Source organism: Epinephelus lanceolatus, chromosome 9 (genome assembly GCF_041903045.1).
Source record: "Epinephelus lanceolatus isolate andai-2023 chromosome 9, ASM4190304v1, whole genome shotgun sequence".
NCBI classification, from domain to species: Eukaryota; Metazoa; Chordata; class Actinopteri; order Perciformes; family Serranidae; genus Epinephelus; species Epinephelus lanceolatus.
In genome coordinates, this window is record NC_135742.1 from 11,604,728 (window position 1) to 11,629,808 (window position 25,081).

Sequence of the window (25,081 nt, forward strand, 5' to 3'; positions counted from 1 at the left end):
GCCTGCTGCCCAATGGATAGATGGATGGATGGTTGGATAGATGGATGGATGGTTGGATAGATGGATGGATGGTTGGATAGATGGATGGATGGACAAAGTACAGCTGAGGCTGATGGAAATGTCTTTACTTTTGCAGGTATTTAGCAAAGGGTTAGGGCAGATTACATTTTCATAAGGGACCGTGTTGTTGAGATATTTCAGTTTGGACCAGAGGATACATTGGCATTGCCATCCTTAGAGCCACGATGCTACTTCGAGATTGACGTGTCACATTATTTGGTAACTGGCAGTAGTTACGTTACGCTAATTGTTATACAACCTTTAAAAACAGATGCCAGTCACTTACCCTTCTGCCTTTCGGTCCTCTGATGCCAATGGATCCCCGAGAACCAGGAGGCCCCTGAATGTGTGTGAAAAATATTATCTGAGTTTGACTGTAGCAAATTATGGAAACTAAGATATGAAGGACAGTTGTTTAAGTTTCAGCCTTATCTTTATCAATGGTGGCAACCTGAATGCAGGTACATAGAAAGCACAGTTAGAAGTTCCATAGTCTCCTGACGGCTGCTTTTGTAGTGCCTTTATTGAGTACCTGGCTGGAAATCTTATTTTGCTGAACTCCAGTGGTTTTAACGTTTACTATGCAGGTATTGTCAGCTACAATTTGTAAACTGTATCGCCAGGAAAGTGAATGTCAACCTCAGCTTTGTCCACTTGGCGTTTCGAGGTTCTATATTTGCATTTTTTGGTGCTGTGTCCACAGTTTTTGTAGATTCTTGGATGCGTGCACCTAAGGGTCTGGCACCTGGGGTCTCATTTATAAAACAATGGGTGATATCCACACTAAAAATGACAGTTTGGACAAAAGCCCAAAGAGGCTTACGCCAAAAAATATTCAACAGTTTCTATAATTAGGCTTCCACCTAACCATCTGCATCACCAACTTCCCTCTAGTGGGTCTTAAGTGATGACTGAGAGGGATTACTTTTGTATGAGACTATACTTTTTGGTAAAAGCCTGCATAGTATATTTTTAACTTGTTGTAGTTAAGTAAATGTGTACTTCAGGGTGTGTCAGTACACCATGGCATCACTGTTGGGTGTGCTGACAAGTGCAACACAGTGCACATCTCCTCCAAACACACAATACCTATCACTGATGCTGGTTGCAGTCAGAAATGAAACAAACTGTCCCCTCAACCTGAGAGGGCAGTAAAACACTGCTTTTCAGCCTGGTACTAATTATCAGACAAGGTCCAGTTATGTGGTCCAGACAACAGGTCAGTGTAGTTTATATGCAGTGCACACAGAGCTATGACAATGACAGTAAACTTACTGGGATCCCTTGCGGTCCAGGTGGCCCCGTAACTCCAGGTATTCCAGTGTGACCCTGATGGATACAACATTATTCAAACAATATCTGTATAAAGAAATCATAAAACTGGATGGTCTGATATAACCTGCCTATTAGGTGATTATTGTTTAATAACTTTAAATCAGCCTCTCCAGCATATCACATCCCCATCCCTTACATAGGTAGAATTGAATGCCCCTTGGTACGAGAGACGGGGTCCAGACTTACTCCTTACCATCGGCCCCATTTCACCTGGCGGCCCGGGGGCGCCCATTTTGCCTCGATCCCCCTAAGGAGCCAAAAGCCATGATTAGGGAAACATTGCTAAATTATTGACAGGAAAAAATTATGACAGGAATACTTTACCTCCCAAAATGAACACTTGTATATCAACAACTCACACAGTGTGAGTAAATAGGAGTTTGTAAATGCATCTTGCATGCTTCCATGAGAGATCTGTTTACAAACTCTCACACAACTCGTGCAGCATAATCCAAGTGTCATTTATCTCATCCAATGCTCAGACTTCCAAAACAGACAGCCCTTTTCGAGGGGAGCTTAACAGAAAGTGAAACATATCTATGCCCTCTTTAAAGCCAGACTCCATTGACAAAAACACTAGTTTTACCTCGCTGAACGCAGGAGCTGCTGGTCTACCGCTGCCTCGATTTGTAGCTTGTTTGTGTTACCATGTGACTTTGGTGAATTCAAATTAACTCCTTAAAACTGAGCGAGGCATCGGTGGACCAGCAGCAGGTAGTATTCTTTTTGTCAATGGAGTCTGGCTTTGAAAAGAGCATACTGGAAAGGGTTGTCTGTTTGTGAAATACTGAGCACACAGCTGGATAAATGAGACTTCAATTAAACTGCACAAGAAAGTTTGTGAACAGATGTTTTGATATTGTTTTACTGTTGGAAAACGCTGGGTTGCCTATAACTTTAACCCATCCAGAATTGTGTCTGTTCTCTTCACAAATTGAGCATAACATGAGATGAGGAATTAATGTGAAAATGATCTTTGGGAGGCAAAGTATTCTTTAAATCAGTGGTTCCCAATTGGTCCAGCCACAGGGTCCAGATTTGTCTTTAGTCATTGTTTCAAGGTCCACACACTTTAAAATATTCAGCGTCATTCATGGGTTTGGCCATGTCGTCAAGCTAGTTTGCTGTCTCTGTTAAGTAGCTGTATTCATTCACTCTACAGCGGGAAACAGCACTTCAAAATAAAAGCTGTGTGCCGGATATTCCCTGTACTTCAAAATCAAGTGTGTGTTTTACAAACTTGACACATTCCCGAGTCACTTGCGATCCATTCAGAATGGACCCGGTACCCACTTTTGGACCGTGACCCACCAGTTGGGAACCACTGCCTTAAATTGTTCCTTCTACAAAATAGTCAAAAATACCAATCACAGTTTGACAGAGCCTAAAGTGATGCCTTCAAATTGGTGTTCCCAATTCTAAAAATAAAAATACTATAAGATATTTAATTTACAATATTATACTGAGGAAAGCAGCAAATCTGCACATCTGAGAGGCTGCTGTCAGCAAATGTTTGTCATTTTTATTTGATAAAAACAATTCGTTGATTATAGCTGTAATTGACTTTTTGTGTCAGCACTAATCACTTGCTACATCGACATAGAGCAATTTAACAGATTAAAACGAACAACAGCAAATTGTGATCCTAGCTAAGTGTGACAAATTGAGACCACGCTCACCTTTTCTCCTGCAATGCCAGTCTCGCCGACAGGACCGACGAAGCCAGGCAGTCCCTGAAGGAGAGAGAATACGCTGTCTTAACTGTCTCTTATTTCTCTCAGCTCGACTGAAGTTATATATCTCATAACAGGCTGCACAGCTTTGGGACTCCAACAAAACAGACACACAGTGAGCATCAAACAGAAATCAGCAGAAAGAGAAGAGAAAAAGCCTTTACCCTCTCGCCAAGCTTTCCGACCTCGCCAGTTATCCCGGTCTCGCCCTACAGCAAAGCAGCCAATTAGCATATCACAAACTTATTCATGCCTTTCGTTTTTAGTTCAAATCAGTTGAAATGTGCCAGGAGGCCCGTTCCCCTGTGGTAACAGAGAATTAACATCTAATTTACACATATTCAGATGATACATTATCATAAAAGAAAGCCAGGGAGAGGATGTTCAGTTAAGGATAACAGTGGTTCGGCGGTGGATGTGTGACTATTAGGTCTGACCTTGAGTCCATCTGGGCCTGTCAGTCCAGGGAATCCCTGCCTCCCAGGCCTGCCCTGAACAGAAAGCGAAAATGACACAGAGAAGTGCACTGCAGCTCCACACAACAAACAATAAACTCTCTGTATCTCCTGTAAAAGGTGCAGTCTGCGAGTCTGCCGTCCCTCGAGAGGCCGTGGCACAAAACAAACCAACAATTGATGCCAAAACAAAAACATCCCTTTAAGAAACTTAATGATCCATAAAACAGAGAGCTGTTTGCAGCATCAAAGGCTTCTTATTGCTCACAGAAGTCACTGGGTCATTTGTGTTTGTTTTCAGTAATCACTTGTGGGTTCAACCTTTGGGAGATGGCAGACTGGAATCAACCATTGCAAAAATAGAGAGTCTTCTCTATTGTTTAGCCTGGGATGACTCCAAACAAACACTGTTGTTGGACTGAGATAGTCATTGCGAACTTTTACTCACACTGCAGAACAGTTCAAAGCCTTCCTATTTGTCTCTTATAAAGCCCTGAGTGTGTCTCGCACAGCCTCACTATGCTAACAGCTGAGAATATATAGAAATATGTAAGTACTGTGTATATACAGTACATGGCAGAGAAATTATAAAAACAAACATAAGTGGACTATTTAAGTTACTTCATAGTATCCTTTGATTAATTTAACTTTAACTGCACATTTGACCTCCCACATAAATACCAGTATAATGAATTATTGTCAGGATTTGGGTTAAAATGTTCCTTTTTCTTTGCCTTTATCTTAAAGGTCCAGTGTGTTGGATTTAGGGGGATATATTGGCAAAAATGGAATATAATAAGTATGTTTTCTTTGGTGTATAATCACCTGAAAATAAGAATTGCTGTGTTTTCGTCACCTTAGACTGAGCCGTTAATATCTACATAGGGAGCAGGGGTTGGTTGCGTAAAGCACCTTAAGTTAAGATTTTCCTTTAAATTCAAATTAAGGTTTCCTTTAGTTTATTTCCTTATCTTGGTCTTATACTTAAGGAAATGCTTAAAGTTTGTGTAAGTAAAAAAACATAAGGTACCTTTGACTGCATCTTAACAGCAACATGGCTGAGTTTATGGTAATAATGAGCAATTAATTTTGCACTATAAATTTAACCGGAGGTCAATTTATGATTGCTGTCAATGTCTGAAGTTGGATCACTCAACTTTCCAGAGCTGCGCTCTTCCAGCCCCGTTACAATTAATAATTGCTCTAGAGTTTTATGCAATGGGATCCTTCCAATCAGTTATTGGCAAGGCATTTCATGTACATGAGTCAACGGTGTGCCGCATCATTCACAGGGTTTCAAACGCCCGCACCTGTCTGCAAACACCGCTGTGAAGTTCCTGTGCCAACAAGAGAAGGATGAGATAGCGGCACACTTCTTTGATGTTGTAAAATCTCCTTCAGCGCAGTAAATGCCTTAATGTCTTTTCTTGATATAGGAAACCTTTTTCGGATATTCTGTGCAACACCCTTAAGTAATTTCCTCAGCTAAAGAAAAACTAAACCTTAAGGGTCAAACTTAGGGTGCTTTGTGCAACCAGCCCCAAGTCCTCATCCACAGTCTGCCATGTTTCTACAGCAGCCTAGATCAGACAGACCAAACACTGGCTCTGAATAGAGTCATTTGCATTTTCATGTCAGCCACTTTAGACAGAAACCCCCCCTTACAACAAGCAGTATTGGAAAAATGCTATTTTTTTTTCCTGGGAAATTGCTTTATCAGTGTTTTTAACAGTTTAAATTACCTGGTGTGTTTATTTGGAGAGGAAGAGCCCTCTGCAGATAATTTGGCTTACTGTAAAAACCTCCGGAGTGTCTGAAGTTACCAGAGAGAAAAGGTGAGCACATATTAGTAGGTGCTGGGCACGCAGCCTGTCTCCAACATGCCAAAGAGCATCGGAGAAACACGTTTCAGCTGGCTGCAGTCTGGAATTCTCACCACTAGATGCCACTAAATCCCCCTAAATCTTCTACACTGAATCCCTCACCTGACATACTTATATGTGACAAACAAACATTTTAGCTTGACATTTAAAGGCAGTTGCTTTTGTTTGTGATTGTGCATGATTTTTTATGACAGAAAGGAGCATAGCAATTTGCTGACCAATCTGGTAATATAAGTGCACAGAGTCCAATAGGAAGTCTTTCAAAACAGCTTCAGAACAATAGAGGCGCCACTCCGCCAAAGGACTCACTGTCCATTACAGGTCACAGTTATTCCTCCAACGCTAAATTTAGGCAGAGACACACATGGCGTACTTGTTGCGGTATTGTGTGTGTATCCGAAAAGATTATTATTGTATTTTCTAACTGGTTTTGAGCTGCAGGGCTTATCCAATCAGCACTCACCTCGAGTCCAGCGGGTCCCACAGGCCCAATGGGTCCCTCATCACCCTGACAAAAGAATAGTCACTAAAGGTCAGGGACAGAAAAAAATATCTTGAATTCATTTTTAAAATGTATGAAGTCAACCCCACCTGGAGTCCAAGTGTTCCTCTCGGACCTGGCAAACCTCTAATCCCTTGCTTTCCCTGTGGATGAAACACCGAGAGTGAACTTTTACTTCATTTCCACTCACTGACAATTCATATCTAAAGAGTTAATGTCTCTCTTCTGACCTTGGGTCCTTCGGGGCCGTTCTGTCCTGGTGGGCCAATGTCACCTGGAAAACCCTGAGAAAATGACACACACACAATTGTACATAGCATTGTATAAACAATGACAGAATAACATAACAATAATGCATCTGGTCAAAATATAATAGTAAAAAGAAACTGTCCTACCTCTGGGCCAGGAGGTCCAGGTAAACCATCAGGGCCCTTTTCACCAGGTTTGCCCTAAACAATGACACAAATCATCTTACTGTTATCATACAGATCAGAAACAAGAAAACAAAATACCTTAACCTAAACTCACTAAATGTTTTGTGCAGGGAACATCATGTATGTTACCTAAACAATCTAACATAACTCTGAAAATGACAAGAAATCAGCCTCAGTCATGGCACCTCTAAAAAACGCCATCTTCTTTGCGCATTTCTACATCATGTACCATATGTAAGTTACATAAAAGTCTCATTTTCTTTAAGGAGCATTTAAACCACAAAATGATCGTTTGTGTATCATTTACTGACCCCGTGTTACATTGAATTCATAAAGAAAACTTTGTTTGTCTAGGATGCCTCCATGGTGAACGAAGAATCCAAAAATTCCTGATGAATTGGAGTAAAATGGGGCTGCATTTAATAACAGCAAAACTATATCAATATATATTTTATTTAACCTTAACAGTGGTGCAGTGGTTAGCATTGTTGCCCCAGAGCAAGAGGGTTCCTGGTTAGAAAGAGTGAGAGAGAGAGTTTGCCTGTGGGTTTTCTCCAGGTACTCCGGCTTCCTCCCACAGTCCAATGACATGCGGGTTAATTGGTGACCGTAAATTGTCCGTAGGTGTGAATGTGAGAGTGAATGGTCGTCTGTCTCTATGTGTCAGCCCTGTGATAGTCTGGCGACCTGTTCAGGGTGTACCCCGCCTCTCGCCCAATGTCAGCCGGGATAGGCTCCAGCCCCCCCCCCGCCCCGACCCCTAACAGGATAAGTGGTTACAGAAAAAGAATGAATGAAAAGTAATGAATTAATCAGGAAGTCCCACTGAGAGACCTGGCCAGGGTAGCAGCCAATTAAAACAAATCAAAATACAACAAATACAACATGTAATACAATATCCACAGTAAAACAACAACTATTCAAACACAGTGGCCTCTCAAGAAAAACAAGCACATGTCTCTGTTGCCCCATTCTTCATGTTGCCCTTAAATTCATCAATGGATACAATCCAAACCTGTTAACAAACTCTCATACAACTCTTACAGTATAATCCAAGTCTCTTTTATCTAGTCGTATGCTAAGTACTTCCCAAACACAGACATTTTGGCTAAAACCTTACCACATAAAACACTTCTGCATAAACAGACTAGCGCACGATAAAGCAACACGCCTGCGCTGTTAATGACAAAGTATTCTAAATATTGAGGTTTTAGCAAAAACTTGGGACTGTGCTGCATGAGTTGTGTGAGAGTTTGTAAATGGATGTTTTGATATAGTTTTGCTGTTGTTGAACATCCCCCTTTTGCTTCAGTTTGTTAGGAATATTTGCCGTTTTTTGGATTCTTTGTTTTCCGTTGCGGCATAAAAAAAAAAAACAAGGTTCCTTTACATATTAAATGAGACACAGAGGGAGTATGCCACTTTTATTTGTTATAGTGTACCGTGCTCCTGGCCCGTATTCTGAATTTGTATCTGAATTCTCAGAGTTTTTATCCAGTTTAGTTCTTAAATCACATAAAGTTATTATTGTAGGCGATTTTAACATTCATGTCGACGTTGATAATGACTCCCTGGCTACCGCGTTTATCTCATTAATAGACTCCATTGGCTTCAGTCAGGGTGTACATGAACCCACTCACTGTTTTAACCATACCCTCGATCTAGTTCTGACGTATGGAATTGAAATTGATAACCTAAAAGTCTTTCCACAGAATCCCTTGCTATCAGATCATTATCTGATTACTTTTGATTTCTTTTTACTCGATTACACGCCACTCAGCAACAGTTACTATACTAGATGTTTATCAGATAGTGCTGTCACAAAATTTAAGGAAAAGATTACTTCGTCGTTAAATTCAATACCAATACCTTCAGTAACAGAGGTTTCCCGTGCCGACTTTAACCTCTCCCAAATTGATCATTTTGTTGATAGCGCCGTAGGCTCGCTGCGAACAACGCTCGACTCTGTAGCTCCTCTTAAAAAGAAGTTAACAAAGCAAAGAAAGTTTGCTCCTTGGTATAACTCTCAAACCCGTAGGTTAAAACAAATATCGCGAAAATTTGAAAGGAATTGGCGATTAACCAAACTGGAAGAATCTCGTTTAATCTGGACAGACAGTCTCAAAACTTATAAGAGGGGCCTCCGCAATGCCAGAGCAAACTATTACTCAGCATTAATAGAAGAAAACAAGAACAACCCCAGGTTTCTTTTCAGCACTGTAGCCAGGCTGACTGAGAGTCAAAGCTCTATTGAGCCTTGTATTCCTTTAGCCCTTAGCAGTAATGATTTTATGAGCTTTTTTAATGACAAAATTCTAACTATTAGAGGCAAAATTCATGACCTCCTGCCCTCGGATGGTAGGCCTACCTATCTAACCTCAAACACAGCTGTGGAATCGAATATATATTTAGATTGCTTCTCCCCAATTTCTCTTCAAGAATTGACAGCAGTGATTTCTTCATCTAAATCATCAACGTGTCTCTTAGACCCCATCCCAACTAGGCTACTTAAGGAGGTCTTTCCTTTAGTTAACACTCATATATTAGATATGATCAATATATCCCTATTAACAGGCTATGTACCACAGTCTTTTAAGGTAGCTGTAATTAAACCTCTCCTAAAAAAGCCCACCCTGGATCCAGAGGTGTTAGCCAACTATAGACCAATATCTAATCTTCCCTTTATGTCAAAGATCCTTGAGAAAGTAGTCGCAGACCAGCTGTGTGATTTTCTCCAGGATAATAATTTATTTGAGGAATTTCAGTCAGGATTTAGAGTGCATCATAGCACTGAGACAGCTCTAGTTAAAATTACAAATGACCTTCTGATTGCTTCAGACAAAGGACTCGTCTCTGTTCTTGTTTTATTAGATCTTAGTGCGGCGTTTGACACAATTGACCATCAAATTCTACTGCAGAGACTGGATCACTTAATTGGCCTAAAAGGTTCAGCACTAAGCTGGTTTAAATCTTATTTATCTGATCGTTTTCAATTTGTTGACGTTCGTAATGAATCATCCTTACGTACCAAAGTTTGTTTTGGAGTTCCGCAAGGTTCTGTGCTCAGACCAATCCTATTTACTCTATATATGCTTCCTTTAGGTAACATCATTAGAAATCACTCTATAAATTTCCATTGTTATGCGGATGATACACAGTTGTATTTATCGATGAAGCCAGAAGAAAGTAATCAATTAACTAAACTCCATAACTGCCTTAAAGACATAAAAAATTGGATGAGCACCAATTTCCTGATGTTAAATTCAGACAAAACTGAAGTTATTGTTCTTGGCCCCAAACAACTCAGAGACTCTTTATCTGATGACATAGTTTCTCCAGATGGCATTGCTCTGGCCTCTAGCACTACCGTAAGAAACCTCGGAGTAATATTTGATCAAGATTTGTCTTTTAATTCTCATTTAAAGCAAACCTCACGGACTGCATTTTTTCATCTGCGTAATATTACGAAAATTAGGCCTATCCTGACCCGAAAAGATGCAGAAAAATTGGTCCACGCTTTTGTTACCTCAAGGCTGGATTACTGTAACTCTCTATTATCAGGTAGCTCTAGTAAGTCCTTAAAAACTCTCCAGCTAATTCAGAATGCAGCAGCACGTGTACTAACAGGAACTAAGAAACGAGATCATATTTCTCCTGTTTTAGCTTCTCTGCACTGGCTCCCTGTAAAATCCAGAATTGAATTTAAAATCCTACTGTTAACTTATAAAGCTCTAAATGGTCAAGCTCCGTCATATCTTAGAGAGCTCATAGTGCCATATTATCCCACCAGAACACTGCGCTCTGAGAACACAGGGTTACTCGTGGTCCCTAAAGTCTCCAAAAGCAGATCAGGAGCCAGAGCCTTCAGCTATCAGGCTCCTCTCCTGTGGAATCATCTTCCTGTTACGGTCCGGGAGGCAGACACCGTCTCCACATTTAAGACTAGACTTAAGACTTTCCTCTTTGATAAAGCTTATAGTTAGGACTGGCTCAGGCTTGCCCTGTACCAGCCCCTAGTTAGGCTGACTTAGGCCTAGTCTGCCGGAGGACCCCCTATAATACACCGGGCTCCCTCTCTCTCCCTCTCTCTCTCTCTCTCTCTCTCTCTCTCTCTCTCTCTCTCTCTCTCTCTCTCTCTCTCTCTCATCCTATTACTGCATCTTGCTAACTCGGCCATTCTGGATGTCACTAACTCGGCTTCTTCTCCGGAGCCTTTGTGCTCCACTGTCTCTCAGAATAACTCATACCGCAGCGGTGCCTGGACAGTGTGACGTGTGTGGTTGTGCTGCTGCCGTGGTCCTGCCAGATGCCTCCTGCTGCTGCTGCCATCATTAGTCATTAGTCATACTTCTACTGTTATTATACACATATGACTATTGTCACACAAGTATACTGTCAGATATTAATACATACTTTCAACATATTGTACCACAGTAGCCAGAACTATAACTATAATATTATTACTTTCATTAATGTTGTTGTAAGCTACTGTCATTACCTGCATCTCTCTCTCTCTCTCTCTCTCTCTCTCTCTCTCTCTCTCTCTCTCTCTCTCTCTCTGTCTCATTGTGTCATATGGATTACTGTTAATTTATTATGCTGATCTGTTCTGTACGACATCTATTGCACGTCTGTCCGTCCTGGAAGAGGGATCCCTCCTCAGTTGCTCTTCCTGAGGTTTCTACCGTTTTTTTTTTCCCCGTTAAAGGGTTTTTTTTTGGGGAGTTTTTCCTTATCCGCTGTGAGGGTCTTAAGGACAGAGGGATGTCGTATGCTGTAAAGCCCTGTGAGGCAAATTGTGATTTGTGATATTGGGCTTTATAAATAAAATTGAAAAACTGAATTGAGTATATGATATACAAATGGTCATTTTGTGGTTGAAGTGTTCCTTTATAGCTATAGTAATCACAATAGCAAATGAACCATTGTGGCTGAGGTAAGATTCTGATAGGAGGAGAGAGTATGGTGCCTTTTCCATGCTAAAATCTCAAATCAGATCAGAGAGCACTCAAAATATTAAGGGCACTTCAGACCACACAAGTGCCAACTCTGGTGGATTAGTTTTAACGCTAAGGCAGCATATGCACGGGGAATTTGCCAGCGCCGTGCTCTTTGCTGGGCTGTTAATGCCACCTCGTGATTAGCATTCATTTCTCAGACCAAAGATCTTCCACATGCACGAGTGCCTGAAATTTGCTTTTGTATACATTTTGAGACTTCCATCCATTTTCCCTTTTAGAACACCAGCATTTTTTATTATTTTTTTTAACTTGAGTGCATCCTTAGATTTATTTATGTCCTGTGAGCACACCACTATGTTTTCAGAACAAAACTCTTATCTGAAGCAGCTCTGGGAAAAAAAAGAAGTAATAGCCTTCGGAATAACATTTTAGAGAGGCTGTGTCTGCTCACAGCCTCCTGTGTGCTCCATTAGATAGACAGTGCTTCATTTCATTTATCAATCACTCACTGAGAACACACACCAAAGCTGTTAAGCATGAAAAGAATCACTCAGTAAATGAAAGAAGTACTCTCTCTATACAGAGTAATACTGTACAGTGTAGAAATGAACTGTGCTATCACCAATGCCAGATTAAGTGTGTAATCTAATAATAATTATCCCAACTCTGCACTGCTGCTGGGAACTACATCACTGAGCTCCTGTTTTGTGTCAAGTTTTCTGATGATAAATCTGTTATAAACACCGCGACTTGGTTAGGCCCCTATCCAAACTTTGAAAGTTTAGAGTGTATAAGGACTTAGAACATTACAATGGAAGTATATGATGGCCATTCCCATGCTCAATTTAAGTTTTTACAGCAATTTTTGGGTTGATACCAATTGTTAAACAGATCTGGTGTGAAATTTAAGCATTTTTACCACTCAAGAGTTAATAAAAGTCCCTCAAAATTACCACATTAAAGGCCTTTGCACACTGAGTCTGTCCTTTTCGGATGCATTTTTTTAAATCCGTCATCCGAAAAAAAAAAAAAAAAAACGTTGCACACAGAAACCTTGCACCTCCGTGGTTATTTGGCACTGCAGCTGCATGACGGGGCAAAGCTGTACTCCCTAGTCCACATCCTCCTCCTCTTCTTTATCATCCACCGGAATATTACTGTCTGACCTATTGAGAGTGAGCTGACATGAAATGATTCTGTCCGCCCCATTCCTCTGTCTTGTCACAGCTGTGTCCCGCCACATTTTTTCACTGATTCTTGGTCAAACGTCTATAAAGGTTTCTGACAGATGGGAAAAAACACAGAAAATCGAACTTGTTGTGAAAATTTTTATGACAGACGAAAAGTTTTAGACTCAGTGTGCAAACGTGATTGACACAACATGAAGTCTATTTATTTTCACACGTGCAACAATTTCGGATGAAAAAATGGACTAGTGTACAAAGGCCTTAAGACACCAAGACCTTGAGGAGCACCACAGGAAAATCCATGCTGTGATAAGGTATCAAAACTTTTCACATTTGAAGATTTCTGTAAGAACTGCATTTATCTCCGATTAGATGGTGAGCGCTTCTGTAGTGGAAAACTGCTTAGAAAACCATACATCCTTTTGAATGCCTGAGGTCTCTAGTTTGTGGTTGTAATGTTTCCAAATGCTGTGATTAGAGGTCACAATAGGTAATTGTATACAGTGAGGTCAAGTTTCAAACAATGGTCTCACTGCGATGAAATGGCTACTGTCGGGGCAAACATCATCACACATAAAAAAAAATTGAATCCACTCAATCCACAAGACTCTCAGCTTTCCATTTATAACCAATTCATGCAATTCAAAGACTGTTGAGGGACCCCAGTATGCAGAAATATTCAAATGCACCATTTTTAGAATAGGTGAAAATAACATATAGGTACTGCATGCCCAAAACTGCATGGGACTAGCGTAAAGTGGGCTGTCTTCAAAGGGGAGACTCGCAGATATCCATTGAACCCATTTTCATTCAGATATCTTGAGGTGAGAGGTCAATGGACCCCTTTGAAAGCGGACATGCCAGTTTTTCCCTCAACAAAGCCTAACTTTTAAGCAGCTAACTTTTTAGCCCCCTTCCCGACAAGCCATCATGATATGGTTGGTACCAATGGATGCCTTTGGTTGTCTAGTTATGCATGATCCTAAGACAGTAATGTCGGGCAGGATTGCCGGCACTCCGATGGGTCTCAGAGGGGTAACTGGTGGGATGTACCTGCATGCTTGTATGGGATTTCCATGCTAGAAACTAGTTTTCAACTTTTTTTGGTACTCAGTGTTTAAATGTAGGATAGAAATACCTGTGGTCCATGTTTTCCACAAGGACCCGGCAACCCAGGTAAGCCACGAATACCCTGTGGAATAAAGGCCAGCTCAGTGTAAACATGTCAACAAGACAAAAAATGCAAAAAAACAAAACAATACGCACATAAATGTGACACTTTGATACAGAAAAACACCACCTACACTTCTCAACAAGGCAGTTTCCATTCATTAACCCATGCACACACAGTCACTGGTCTAATCGTCTGAAGCAATCTGACGTTCAGTGTCTCCTAAAGGACACCCTGACATGCAGATAGGAGAAACCAGGCATCGAACCACTAATCTTATTATTTATGGATGACCCGCTGTACCACCTGAGCACACACAGACATACACCTACCTTGTCCCCTTGGAATCCACTCTCCCCTGACTCTCCTGGTAAGCCAACATCCCCCTGAGAAAAACACAAAGGAGCATGAATAAATAATCCAAAGGTTAACAAAAAATGATTCAACATGCACCACAGGAGTGCCGAGTCACACAAGTCATGCATTATAGCTGTGTGTTATCTTTTAGCTTTCTCAGGAGCCACAGATACGACTTTGTGATTTGTCACCTCCAGCATTGTTGTATACAGAAGGTTGAGTGAGAAAGACGTATGCAGATCACCTTATCACCTTTCAGTCCTGGTTCCCCCGGGTTTCCAGGTACACCCTTGGAATAAAAAACATGATTAATGATTCATCGTGATTAATGAGCAGTCCTGGCGTTCCCCTGTTCACTGAGGTTTACATGCTCAGACTGTGGAATAATTGAATCACCAAGCACTCATCACTTCTTCTCGTCAAAGTGAGCTCAACCACTACTTGGAGACACTCTGGTTAACCGATCACTAAACTGCCAAAATGCAGCCTATTTATACTGGAGTCATACCAAACCAGAGAGACATCACTACAAAACCACATCATTTACCTTGAGCCCTGGAGGTCCTGGTAAGCCCATAACGCCAACAGGGCCCATGTCTCCCTGCACATGTCAACACACACAAAACACGTACTTATCACACTGAATGTCCAAATGGATTAAATCTAGAGGAAATACTTCACCCACCAACCATCTGTGTATTAACTACTCACCCTTTGTTACCTTGAATTTGTGAAGAATGTTTTCTCACATGCCTCAGGTGAATGAAGAATCCAAAAACAGAGAAAATTCTTGATAAACTCAAGTCATAGGGGGCTTTTAGCAACAGCAAAACTATATCAAAACATCTGCTTTACAAACTCTTACACAACAAGTACAGCATGATCCAAGTCTGATTTATCCAATCATATGTTTACTGCTTCCCAAGCAAACGGCAAAGGGGAAACTCCCACTGACAAAAACAGTAATTTTACCTCACTGAACACAGGAGCTGCTGGACTGCTGCTGCCTCGATCAGTTAGTATGTTTTGTTCCAGTGTGGATTTAGTGGCATCTAGCGGTAAAGTTGGAGATTGCATGCAACTGGAACTTATCCTGCGTGCCAAGTGTGTAGGAGAACTATGGTGCTTGATGCAAAAACACAAATGGACCTGTATAGAGCCAGTGTTTGCTTATTCTAAGGTAAAAAACAAACAAACAAACAAAAAAAACGATTTATACTACCAGATTGTGATACACTTAGAATATTATACTCCATTTCTGCAAATATATCCCCTAAATCCTACACACTTAGGGTGACTAGTGTGGTAGAGTGTGCGCCCCACATAGGTTGAGTCCTTTGCAGCGGCCTGGGTCTGATTACACCCCATGGCCCTTTGCTGCGTATCATCCCCACTCTCTTCCACCTTTCCTGCCGTTCTACAATTGTCCTGTCAATAGAGGCATAAAGCACCTTAAAAATAATCTTTAAATCCTTCACACTGGACCTTTAGAAGGTTAATCCACTTTCACCAAAATCACACAGCAACAGTAATATGAAAAAAATACCAACAAAATACCCATCAAGGTAGGGTTAGACTATTATTTCCTGTGTTCAACTTGGGAAGCACTGAGTACATGATTTGATAAATGAGACTAGATTATACAGAAACAGTTGTGTGAGAGTTTGTAAACCAATATTTTGATATAAATGCACCGTTTATACGACAACGATTTCAACTGAAAACAGTGAACTTTAGTTGCGTTTTGGCTGATCGTTTACACAACAGCGGCGTTTTGGCTGCCTGAAAACGGGTTCCAGAGTGCAATTTTTTGGAAACAGCACCGTCTCTGTTGTCATGTAAACTTGCAATATACAGTTCCTCTGAAAACGGAGACTTTTCGCACATGCGCATTACGCTTCCAGTCACTAGGCATGCACGAGAAAGTTGACCATCACAACAACAATGGCGGACTCCTGAGCTCTGCTTGTGCTGCTCACCCTATTGAATTTATCAACGCTTCCCCATCATAGTGTAGATTTACTGTAGCAACTCCACCTCATCGTCCGTCCAGACAAACGTTCGTGTGGTTGCCATTTTGTTTGTTTATACATTGCCACTCTGTAGAAGGAAGTGTAAGCGTCACACCGCCAACTACCGGCCTGGCATGTATACTGCAGGGCTTTTGGTCATTTTTGTGGAACCGTGTGCATGGCGATTGTTATCAAAACGTTGTCTTCTAAACGTGGAGCTTTTTTCAAAACGAAAATGAGAAACGATTCTGTTTTCAGTGGATCGTTTTCATGTAAACATGGCCTCAAAGAGAGAGCTAGAGGAGCTGGCGATTGAACCACTGATCTTCCAATTAGTGGACAACCAGCTCTACTTTCTGAGCCATAGTTTTGCTGTTGGCAAACATGGACCCCTATGACTTCAATTTATCAAGAATTTTCTGTTTTTGGATTCTTCGTTCACCGTGGAGACATGAAGAAAACTGTTTTCTTCATTATTTCAACATAGCACGGGGTGAGTAACTGATACACAAATGATCATTTGGGGGTGAAGTATTCCTTTACGAGCTCATAATACACAACAAGCATGTACTCTCTGAGCTCAATGTCTCTGTAGGAAGATGTGGAAGAGATTTATATAACTAGTGAGTAAGGAATCTTTTTTTTTTTTTTTTTTTTGTTTTCAAAATAGCAGCTACCAGACTTCTAAGCAAACCAAAGTGTACAAGCTACAAATTATAAAATGAGCAAGGAGAATACAACAACACTCACAATAAGACCAGGGACTCCATATGGGCCAGGAGATCCCAGTTCACCCTGAGAGGAAGTGAGAGGACAAAGAATGAGAGATAAAGAAGAGATGAGCAAACGCACAGTCAGATGGAGTCATAGAGCTGTGGGGGGAGGACACACATGAAGACATGTTTCTACATTTTGTTTGTTTACTAGTGTTTCCACCAGCAGCCTGAGTAATGTGTCTGTGCACTCATTTCAGCATAGCCAGTGAGCATTTGGCACTTGACACACAGAGAGGCTTGTTCCAAATGATCTAACCCGCAGCCACATGCCATGCCTACATCCTCTCCAAGCTACGCATCCAGCGGAGAGATGGATGACACACAGCGCAGTGTGGCCTTCCTGTCGCCTCTTCTGTGAATGAAAGAAGATGAATTCAACCAAATGGAACACCCCTCCCTCTTCTCTCTGGAGACAGAGGAAATGAGGCCTGGAGGAGGCTCTCGGGGGTCAGCCAATCAAAATCTAACACTGACCCTGTCAATCACGAGCAGTGAGGGTCAAACTTAAGGAAGAGGAGAGGCGAGTGAAACTGCTGATGCTGGCCTCATAAATATCAGTATGGATTATGATGGGTGAGTGAGTTACTGAATGACTGCACCAATTTGCCTCACAGTCAGTCTTGTGCAGGAATGAAATGTTCTCGCTGTAAACAATATGCAAGTAAGCTCCGACTCTGTAACTCTGTAATGCGTCTACTTTTTGTATCTCCTCTCATGATGGTGTTTTTCATTTCTTGTAAATCACACTGTAGTGCAGTTTTATATTAAGTCTAAAATCTGTTGTCAGTCAGATGTAATTTTGTGGGCTTCAAGGCCAGACATGAAGATCTGCACCGTGTCAAGAGTGAGTAGATGGTGCATTTAGCTACATCATTTCACTTACTGGGTTCCCATCAGGGCCAGGAGGTCCCCTCTCACCAAAGTCACCAGGAAACCCCTGAGCACACAAACAAACAGGATGGTCATGTAATCAGAGGGTAAACTGAGCGGCCTCATCATGTTCATACTGTCAAAACACTTTAATTTATTTAGATATCACATGGTTTGTCAGTGAAGTTATCACAACATACACAGAGGATCAACAGAGTGTTTCCCAAAACAGAAGTTTGCAGAGTAAAGCCAAGCAAATCCCCTCAAATGCGCTCCCAGTGCTTCATTCCTGGGAGACCGGCAGGAAATTCCACGGCTGAGTGTTTCTGAGCGACCAACTGTCTGTGTGTGCACGCGCTGGCAGGGAGCGCTCGGCAGCCCTGCGAACCAAACCCCCAGGACTTGCCTAAATGGCCGAATAAAGCTGCTTGGCTCAGAAACTGATGACTGCGTCCTTTTTTTTGCTTGGTGCTCGTAATTCCATTATAGGGACTGAACAAGAGGCGTGATGCAGCCGCGAGGCCACATGCTCAACGTGTGCTTGTCAATCTGCCAAGGTCAACATGCAACCAACCGCACATCACGGCTCAGCATTCGCCTACAGAAGGCGAGCGCCACGCTTTGACAAATGAGAAATGGCGGAGAGTGGCGGAGAGATCTCTCGTCGTCTGTCTGCAGACAGAGAAGGAAAAGATCAAATGAAAGCATGAAGACCTCAAGAGATGGCAGAGATGGGATTGTTTGTGTGGCAGACTGCTGATTTAGAACATTAGGCCTTATGTGGATAAAGTAATAAGCAGTAATTGGTGCAACATGAAGCCCACAGGAAATGTGGAAAAGTTTGCCTCTTTCCAAAAATGTCAATAAGCGACTTGGTTTGATCAGAAACACATGCAAGTCTTTGTTCTCAAACTGACAACAACTTTTAGCGAGGCTGGTGAGACACTTCTCATTATGTGATTGGTCCAATGGAAATCATGCCATTGTGCTGTGTACAGACTATAACGCTGATTACATAAAAAACAAAATTGGAAAAATGTACTATTTTCCATCTATGGGGTTAAAAACATCAGGGAGGGGGTTGTTAAACTTTATAAATTACACAAAGTAAAAAAATTAGCTTTTTTGTGGCTCACGACGTTTTCGGCTTTGTGACATGTGGATCAAACATGCCAACTCTGTCTCTTGTGTGTCTTTCCAGAGTTTGTTGAACTGTGTTACTGCTGACTCAGGACAGAATTAAACTCCTTGCGTAAAGTGACTGACCTCACTTTTCACCGCAGTGGAAGGGAAACGGCTCGCTCATGACTTGGCTATTACGAGCGTATTTTTTGGCCTCGGCCTGAGTCACTGACCGCTACTGCATAATAATCTAAAAAAAAACATGTACAACCAGACAAGGCCTGGGAAAATATCAGATTTACACAAGCGGTTATGTGCAGTATTAGTATTTTCCATGTAAGCCTGGAAGGATGGGAAATTTACTTCCAGGCGCCAATGACGATAGACTTCTCTGATCTGTGGGGAAAGACTCGGCAGAGCCAAACCCACAACTGACACATCACATTATCATATCAGTCTCATGCAAAACAAGCACGGTAATATGCTCACTTTATAACATGCAATGTTTCCTAATCAGCTTCAGCCAGAGAAAATTAATCATACAAGATTTATAGACGAAGAGTCACTGACTTTAACATGAGGCCAGGTTTTTCTGATCTTGAAAAGGAATCTGACTGTAACTGTAATCTGCTGACACATGAACATTTGTGCTTCCAATACATTAATTTACACCATTTAGGGTGCGAATTTCTCCCCTTATAACAACCCCTATAGTAATCCCTAGCAGTGAGGAAGTTACCATAACATTTCTTCACAGATTTACGACTAAGGTCAGAAGGGGCTTCACACTGAACTGGAGTCTCTGTCAGAGTAATGCTCATTTAATACACTTTAAAGTAGCTCTGCACCAAAGCAAGGGTCCATAGATCAAGACAAAACACCCTCACTTTCATGAGGCTGCATTAAAAATGTTCTCTGAGAAGTATGTTGAGAGAAAACTTTACCGGCCTACCCATCTTGCCCTTCTTCCCATGAACGCCAGGAATTCCCTGGAAACAGAAAAGAGTTGAGAGACAGAGACAGAAAAATGGATGAGGAGCTAAAGGAGGGATAAAAGAGCATAATGTAAAAACACAGAAGATGATAAAAACTTAAAGCCTTTAATCACACTAACAGCCCTGTGAGTCTTTGATGCTCCCGACACATGAGAGAAGAAAAGTGTTGGATGGAGTAAAAACGGAGGAACGACTTTTCTATAAATGAAAATGTTGAGCTTCAAAGATCACTGCTGAGCTCAGCTACAGCAGAGCAAAAAAACAACCTCAAATGTCCATTTCGAAGCTTTTAATGTTACATCATCATCTTCATTAGTAGATAAGCTTTTTAACCTAAAACAGGTAAGAAGTCCTTAATGTGCTCATGAATAAACTTCATCTGCTGATGAAGATCATGCAGTGTGATCAACCCGGTCTCACCCCCAACTCAACAACTACTGACACTGGGGCAGTGGCCCTTGCCATCAGATACCAATGCACCGATGTTAGCCTCGGTATGAGAGGCAAAGGGTGGCGTCATTTTGTGACGCTCCGAGCAACTGCCATAATATAAAGACTGATAAAAGCCCTGTTTCCACTAAGCAGTATGGTACGGTACAGTTCAGTTTGGTACGCTTTTTTATCTGTTTCCACTGTGAAAAGTTGTGGATGGTACCAATGGATCTGTTCCGTACTGTCCCCATTTTTGGTCCCCCCTCTGTTGGGGTACCTAGCACACAGATCTGGTACTAAAAGGTGGAGCTGTGAACACTGCAGTCTATTGATTGGTCAATAGTGGACGACGAATGTTTTGCTGCCTCTTGCAGCAGCTGGAGTCTGAGAAAAAATTATTTAATTCACTGGGCCGACTGCCAGAGACTTTTAACGTGGTGGAAACGGGGCTAAAGTCTGCGTAGGTGGATGTGTCAAACAAACTCAGGACTTAAACCCAGGACACCTCTGTTTGTGTCTTGTACGAGACCAAAAGTCAACCAAGTTATTTTAGTAACAATGTAGCGTACTAAGCTACAGACTTGTGTCATGTGACGTTACGTTAGTAATAAATGGACATGTTTTTCAAAGTTTATTTTCTCTTGCCCTGCGAGGTAAACACTGACAGTTTCCTGCATTATGTCACAATATCAGCGCTAAAATCACACGTTTTGTCAATTTGTTCACTGTTGTTATTTATTAATACTTCAGGCTACAGTTCGCCACGGGTTTGACTATAAATAAACCGTGTTTCTTACTGTTTGACGATGTTATTGAGGTAAATCTATGAGTGAGGCTAGCATGCTGTAAACGAGTCGACAGTTGATACTGTGTAAGCCTGGTGCGACGGAGCTCTAGCTTTTCTGTTAGCTGTTAAGCTTATTTGAGAATGTTATGTTGGTAATTTATTAATTTCAGAGAGTCGTATTTGACAGTTGTGTTTATTGTCATTGATTTATTATTTTTAAGTTAAGTTTTTTTCTCTGTCCCTGCAAGTTTGAATGGGATGCCAGCAGTCACTGTGATAAAGAGCAGCAGATATGTAACTAAGTGTTGCTGTGGTGCCTCCTTCTCTCCGCAGGACACTCCACCGCAACTATAACGAAAAATCACAGTGCAGAGTCTAGGGGAGAAGCAGAGAGAGTCTGGTGATGGGCATGCAGAGGCAGCGGGTTACATTTACATTACTTACACAAGTGGAAACTGTACATTTACTGTGAAAGCGGAAGTCTAGTTTGAAAAGACACTGACCAGGCGTCGGTATTTGACAAGTTGGGAGTGAGAGAATGTGTGAAATATAATCTAAAGATCAGAACAGCTTCCAAATGGACCTTGAGGTGAGATAATTTTGTCTACTAACTAAATCATGGTAGTTTATCTTCAAGGGTGGCCATTTCATGATGATTCAGACTCAGCTGGTCAGGTTCAAGTTCTACATTGTGACTCAGCTATTATCAGACTGAACTGTGCTTAGTCAGCCTCAGCTGTACTTAAGCTAAGTTGTGGTTAGCATGTTAGAATTGTAACATGCCATGTCAGCATTAAGCTCAAGGCACAGCTGAGAGAATTCAGTCATCGGCTGTACTGTCATTGTGGGAATTTTGATTTGTTACTATTGCTACAAGATAAAAAGGACAGGAATTACCAAAGCAATTCATCCCCCAAAGACTATGCTGTAAGTTCTTATGACAAAGTTCAAGAAGATCTATCCCAACATTAGTGACGTTTTTCTGAAAGTTAAAAGGTTAATATCAAACAGCGCCACTTGACTAGTGTGGCTAAAAACAAAACCTGCCCTAAAGGTCCATGGAAATTTGAGTCATGACTGGAGTTAAATCCAACCACTACATTTTCATTTTCCAAAACATTATAGAGGTTGGGGTGCTGGTTGTCTTTACCCCTGGGCTGGACCCAATACAGTATAAGGCAGCTTGCTTTACCCTGGGCTTATAATAGGATTTACTTAAGTGTGCCTCCAGTACTTCAAGAATGAAATCTATTTCTATTTCATCATTGTGGCCCATGGACGTTCATATAATGCACCCCAGCAGGCATTTACTCTGACAGCCACTAATACTCACTCTCTCGCCATCAGGACCAGGAAAGCCAAAAAGCCCAGGGATGCCAATGTGACCCTGGAGAGATGAATAAAAGATGGAGTGGAGGAACAGATAAGGCAAAAGATAAGTGGAAAAGCAGAATAGGGTGGACAATGAGACTGAGCAGAGATGATGGACACTGTGAAGAACTGTTAGAAGTCAACAACACTAACACATGTAAAAATCTCTACAGAGACTCCAGCTGTGACGCTTTGATCTGTTACAGCACCACAGGCTTTTTGCTACGGCGCACTGGTCTTGTAGAGCCAAGCCTTGAGGCAAGTGTATATGCCCATGGACTGCATGGTGCTGGCTTCCACGATGTAGTCCAAGGGCACATACCCTCACATCAGGGATCTCTGAAGAACTCGCTGCCAAACCTGCTCAGTGGAAGAGGAGGAAAAAAGCGGCGAAAAGGACGGAAAAGCAAATTACAATGACATTAAATGAGAAGCTAACAAATGCATGATGGTTATGCTCAGCAGCAGAGCAATATAGTTTTATGATATTTGGCCAACATTAACGAGGACAGCAAGCACCGAAAGGGATATAAGAGAAAGCCAGAGTTAATTGCTCCTACAGTTCTTCAAATATACTAACAAAACCATCTGTCGTTATCATCATGGAGTTAACAACGGCAGAAGAGTGGCGTTTATGGCACTGGCCTTTTTATGTACCCACACTGGTTAGGTAATTCATTTAGCAGGCATTTCACAGTTCGTTTAAGAAAGTTAAAGAAAGGACGCTTTATTGTAAAGAGGAGAGTCATGCCTCTCTTCGCTGTGGCCTTCAGGAGAAGCCGAGTGAGGGTGCATGATGAGAGCATGAAATACAAGTAAACAGAGAAAGTCATTCAGAGGGTGCTTTAAACACTTTGGTTGTTACAGTGGGAGATATACAGTATTTACTTTTAAAGCACCTGTTTATGACCGAAACATACTGCCTTAATGAGTTTAACAATGCAGATCCATGCCAAAGCTGTAATTTCTCCAACATCTACTTACCCTGACTCCTTTTGGCCCCATTTTCCCTACAGGCCCCGGTAAACCCTAAATGCAACACATGACAACACATATTTCTGTGGTTACAAACATTGGCAGAACCTCATTTGTGTCACTGTTTATGTACTTAAAGAGGCGGTTCAACCCTAAATAAAAAATACATATTGTTCCTCTTACCTGTAGTGCTGTTTATCAGTGTTGATTGTTTTGGTGTGAGTTGCCAAATGTTGGAGATATCAGCTGTAGAGATGTCTGCCTTCTCTCCAACATAATGGAACTAGATGGCACTTAGCTTGTGGTGCTCAAAGTGCCAAAAAGTAAATTTGTAAAACTCAACAGCAATGTCTCTTTACAGAATCATGACCTGATTACTCCAAGATAATCCACAGACTTTGTTGTGAGCAGTTTCATGCAGGAACTGTTTTCTTTCAACCAAACTATCCCCACCAACTGTTATCGCCAAGCATGCATGTACTCATGGACCAGAGGCTCGTGTTTGTGACAGTGTGGGACATCAACATTAATAGCATCCCCCTCAGCTGTGTTGTACCGTTAGCTAGCTCAGTGGTGCTAGGTGAGCTAGCAAGAGATAGCTTGATGCTAGATGCACAGTAGGAAGAAAGTGCCTACGATGGATGTCGGGTTTGGTTTATTTTGCTTTTGATAGACCAACACCATTGAATCTGTACCTGATCAGTTAATTTTTAGGAAAAAAATTACAAAATGACATAAAGTACAAGAGGCCTTTTCTTTTGGCCTGGCGCTCCTTACTTTTTAGCACCACATTTCAAAGCACTATTCATTTTGAGGTGGTGAAATTTTAATGTTTCGCAATGTAAATGTCCTGCCTTTATTTCATTTTCTATTGGCTTTGCTGACAGACAGTCGGCTTGCTGACTTGGTGTGCAGAAACACAGTGCCACTGCCCACCCTCCGGTCTCCACAGGTTAGCTTGCTAGTGGCAAAACTCATTCACGATAACCGCTGGTAATGCCATGCATGTCCTGATTTTGCCAAGTGGTTGTTGTACTGAGAAAAACATTTTGTATGATAGCCCTAGGACAACAACTGCCTCAGTCAATCAACATTTGTGATGTCATCAAAGAGAGCCCTGCTGCCAGTTCCCTGCAAAATATATACAAAACAGCAGGATGTGCGTAATGCCATACTGGCAGCAGGAAGATTTTGCTGCGGAAACTTGGTGGCCACCCTCCAGTCTCTCCCTCAGTGTGAGTAAGCAGCTTCATTTTTAGCCACCTTGCCTGCACCACAAGCCGTGCCAACACTGTTAACAGCGCTAACAAAGCTAACAGTGATAACAGAGCTGTTAAAGGGGGTTTGCCGGTCAAACCTGAGCTGCTTGCTCACCAAGGCAAACTGAGGGGAGACCAGAGGGTGGGCACAGTGTTTCAAAAGCAACATTGTTGGGTCAGGATGGCATTACCAGTGGTGATTGCCAAAATGAGCAGTGGCACTATCTAGCTTCCACCAGACCTGGGTGGTGCGCAGGGCAGTAAACTGAAGAGTAGCAAAGAAACAGACTATGAGTTCCTACATGAAACTGCTCACAACAAGGTCTGTGGATTATCTTCAGTTACAAGGTCATGATTTCTAAAAAGAGACATTGCTATTGAGTTTTTAAAATCAATTTTTTTGG

General features: G+C 41.6%; 1 protein-coding gene across 1 annotated transcript in view; it reads right to left on the reverse strand.

Moving 5' to 3' along the window:
- Positions 1-25,081, reverse strand: part of col27a1b (collagen, type XXVII, alpha 1b) — a 114,012-nt gene that overhangs the window by 39,828 nt on the left and 49,103 nt on the right. The window contains exons 10-28 of the mRNA XM_033620158.2: positions 23,428-23,472; positions 22,406-22,459; positions 19,803-19,847; positions 17,750-17,803; positions 16,841-16,885; positions 14,626-14,679; positions 14,323-14,367; positions 14,054-14,107; positions 13,689-13,742; positions 6,364-6,417; positions 6,199-6,252; positions 6,058-6,111; positions 5,930-5,974; positions 3,566-3,619; positions 3,293-3,337; positions 3,075-3,128; positions 1,589-1,642; positions 1,336-1,389; positions 347-400 (exon numbers count right to left, since the gene is read on the reverse strand). Coding sequence (XP_033476049.2) covers positions 347-400; positions 1,336-1,389; positions 1,589-1,642; positions 3,075-3,128; positions 3,293-3,337; positions 3,566-3,619; positions 5,930-5,974; positions 6,058-6,111; positions 6,199-6,252; positions 6,364-6,417; positions 13,689-13,742; positions 14,054-14,107; positions 14,323-14,367; positions 14,626-14,679; positions 16,841-16,885; positions 17,750-17,803; positions 19,803-19,847; positions 22,406-22,459; positions 23,428-23,472 — 972 coding nt within the window. The remainder of the gene's footprint in view (positions 1-346; positions 401-1,335; positions 1,390-1,588; positions 1,643-3,074; positions 3,129-3,292; positions 3,338-3,565; positions 3,620-5,929; positions 5,975-6,057; positions 6,112-6,198; positions 6,253-6,363; positions 6,418-13,688; positions 13,743-14,053; positions 14,108-14,322; positions 14,368-14,625; positions 14,680-16,840; positions 16,886-17,749; positions 17,804-19,802; positions 19,848-22,405; positions 22,460-23,427; positions 23,473-25,081) is intronic.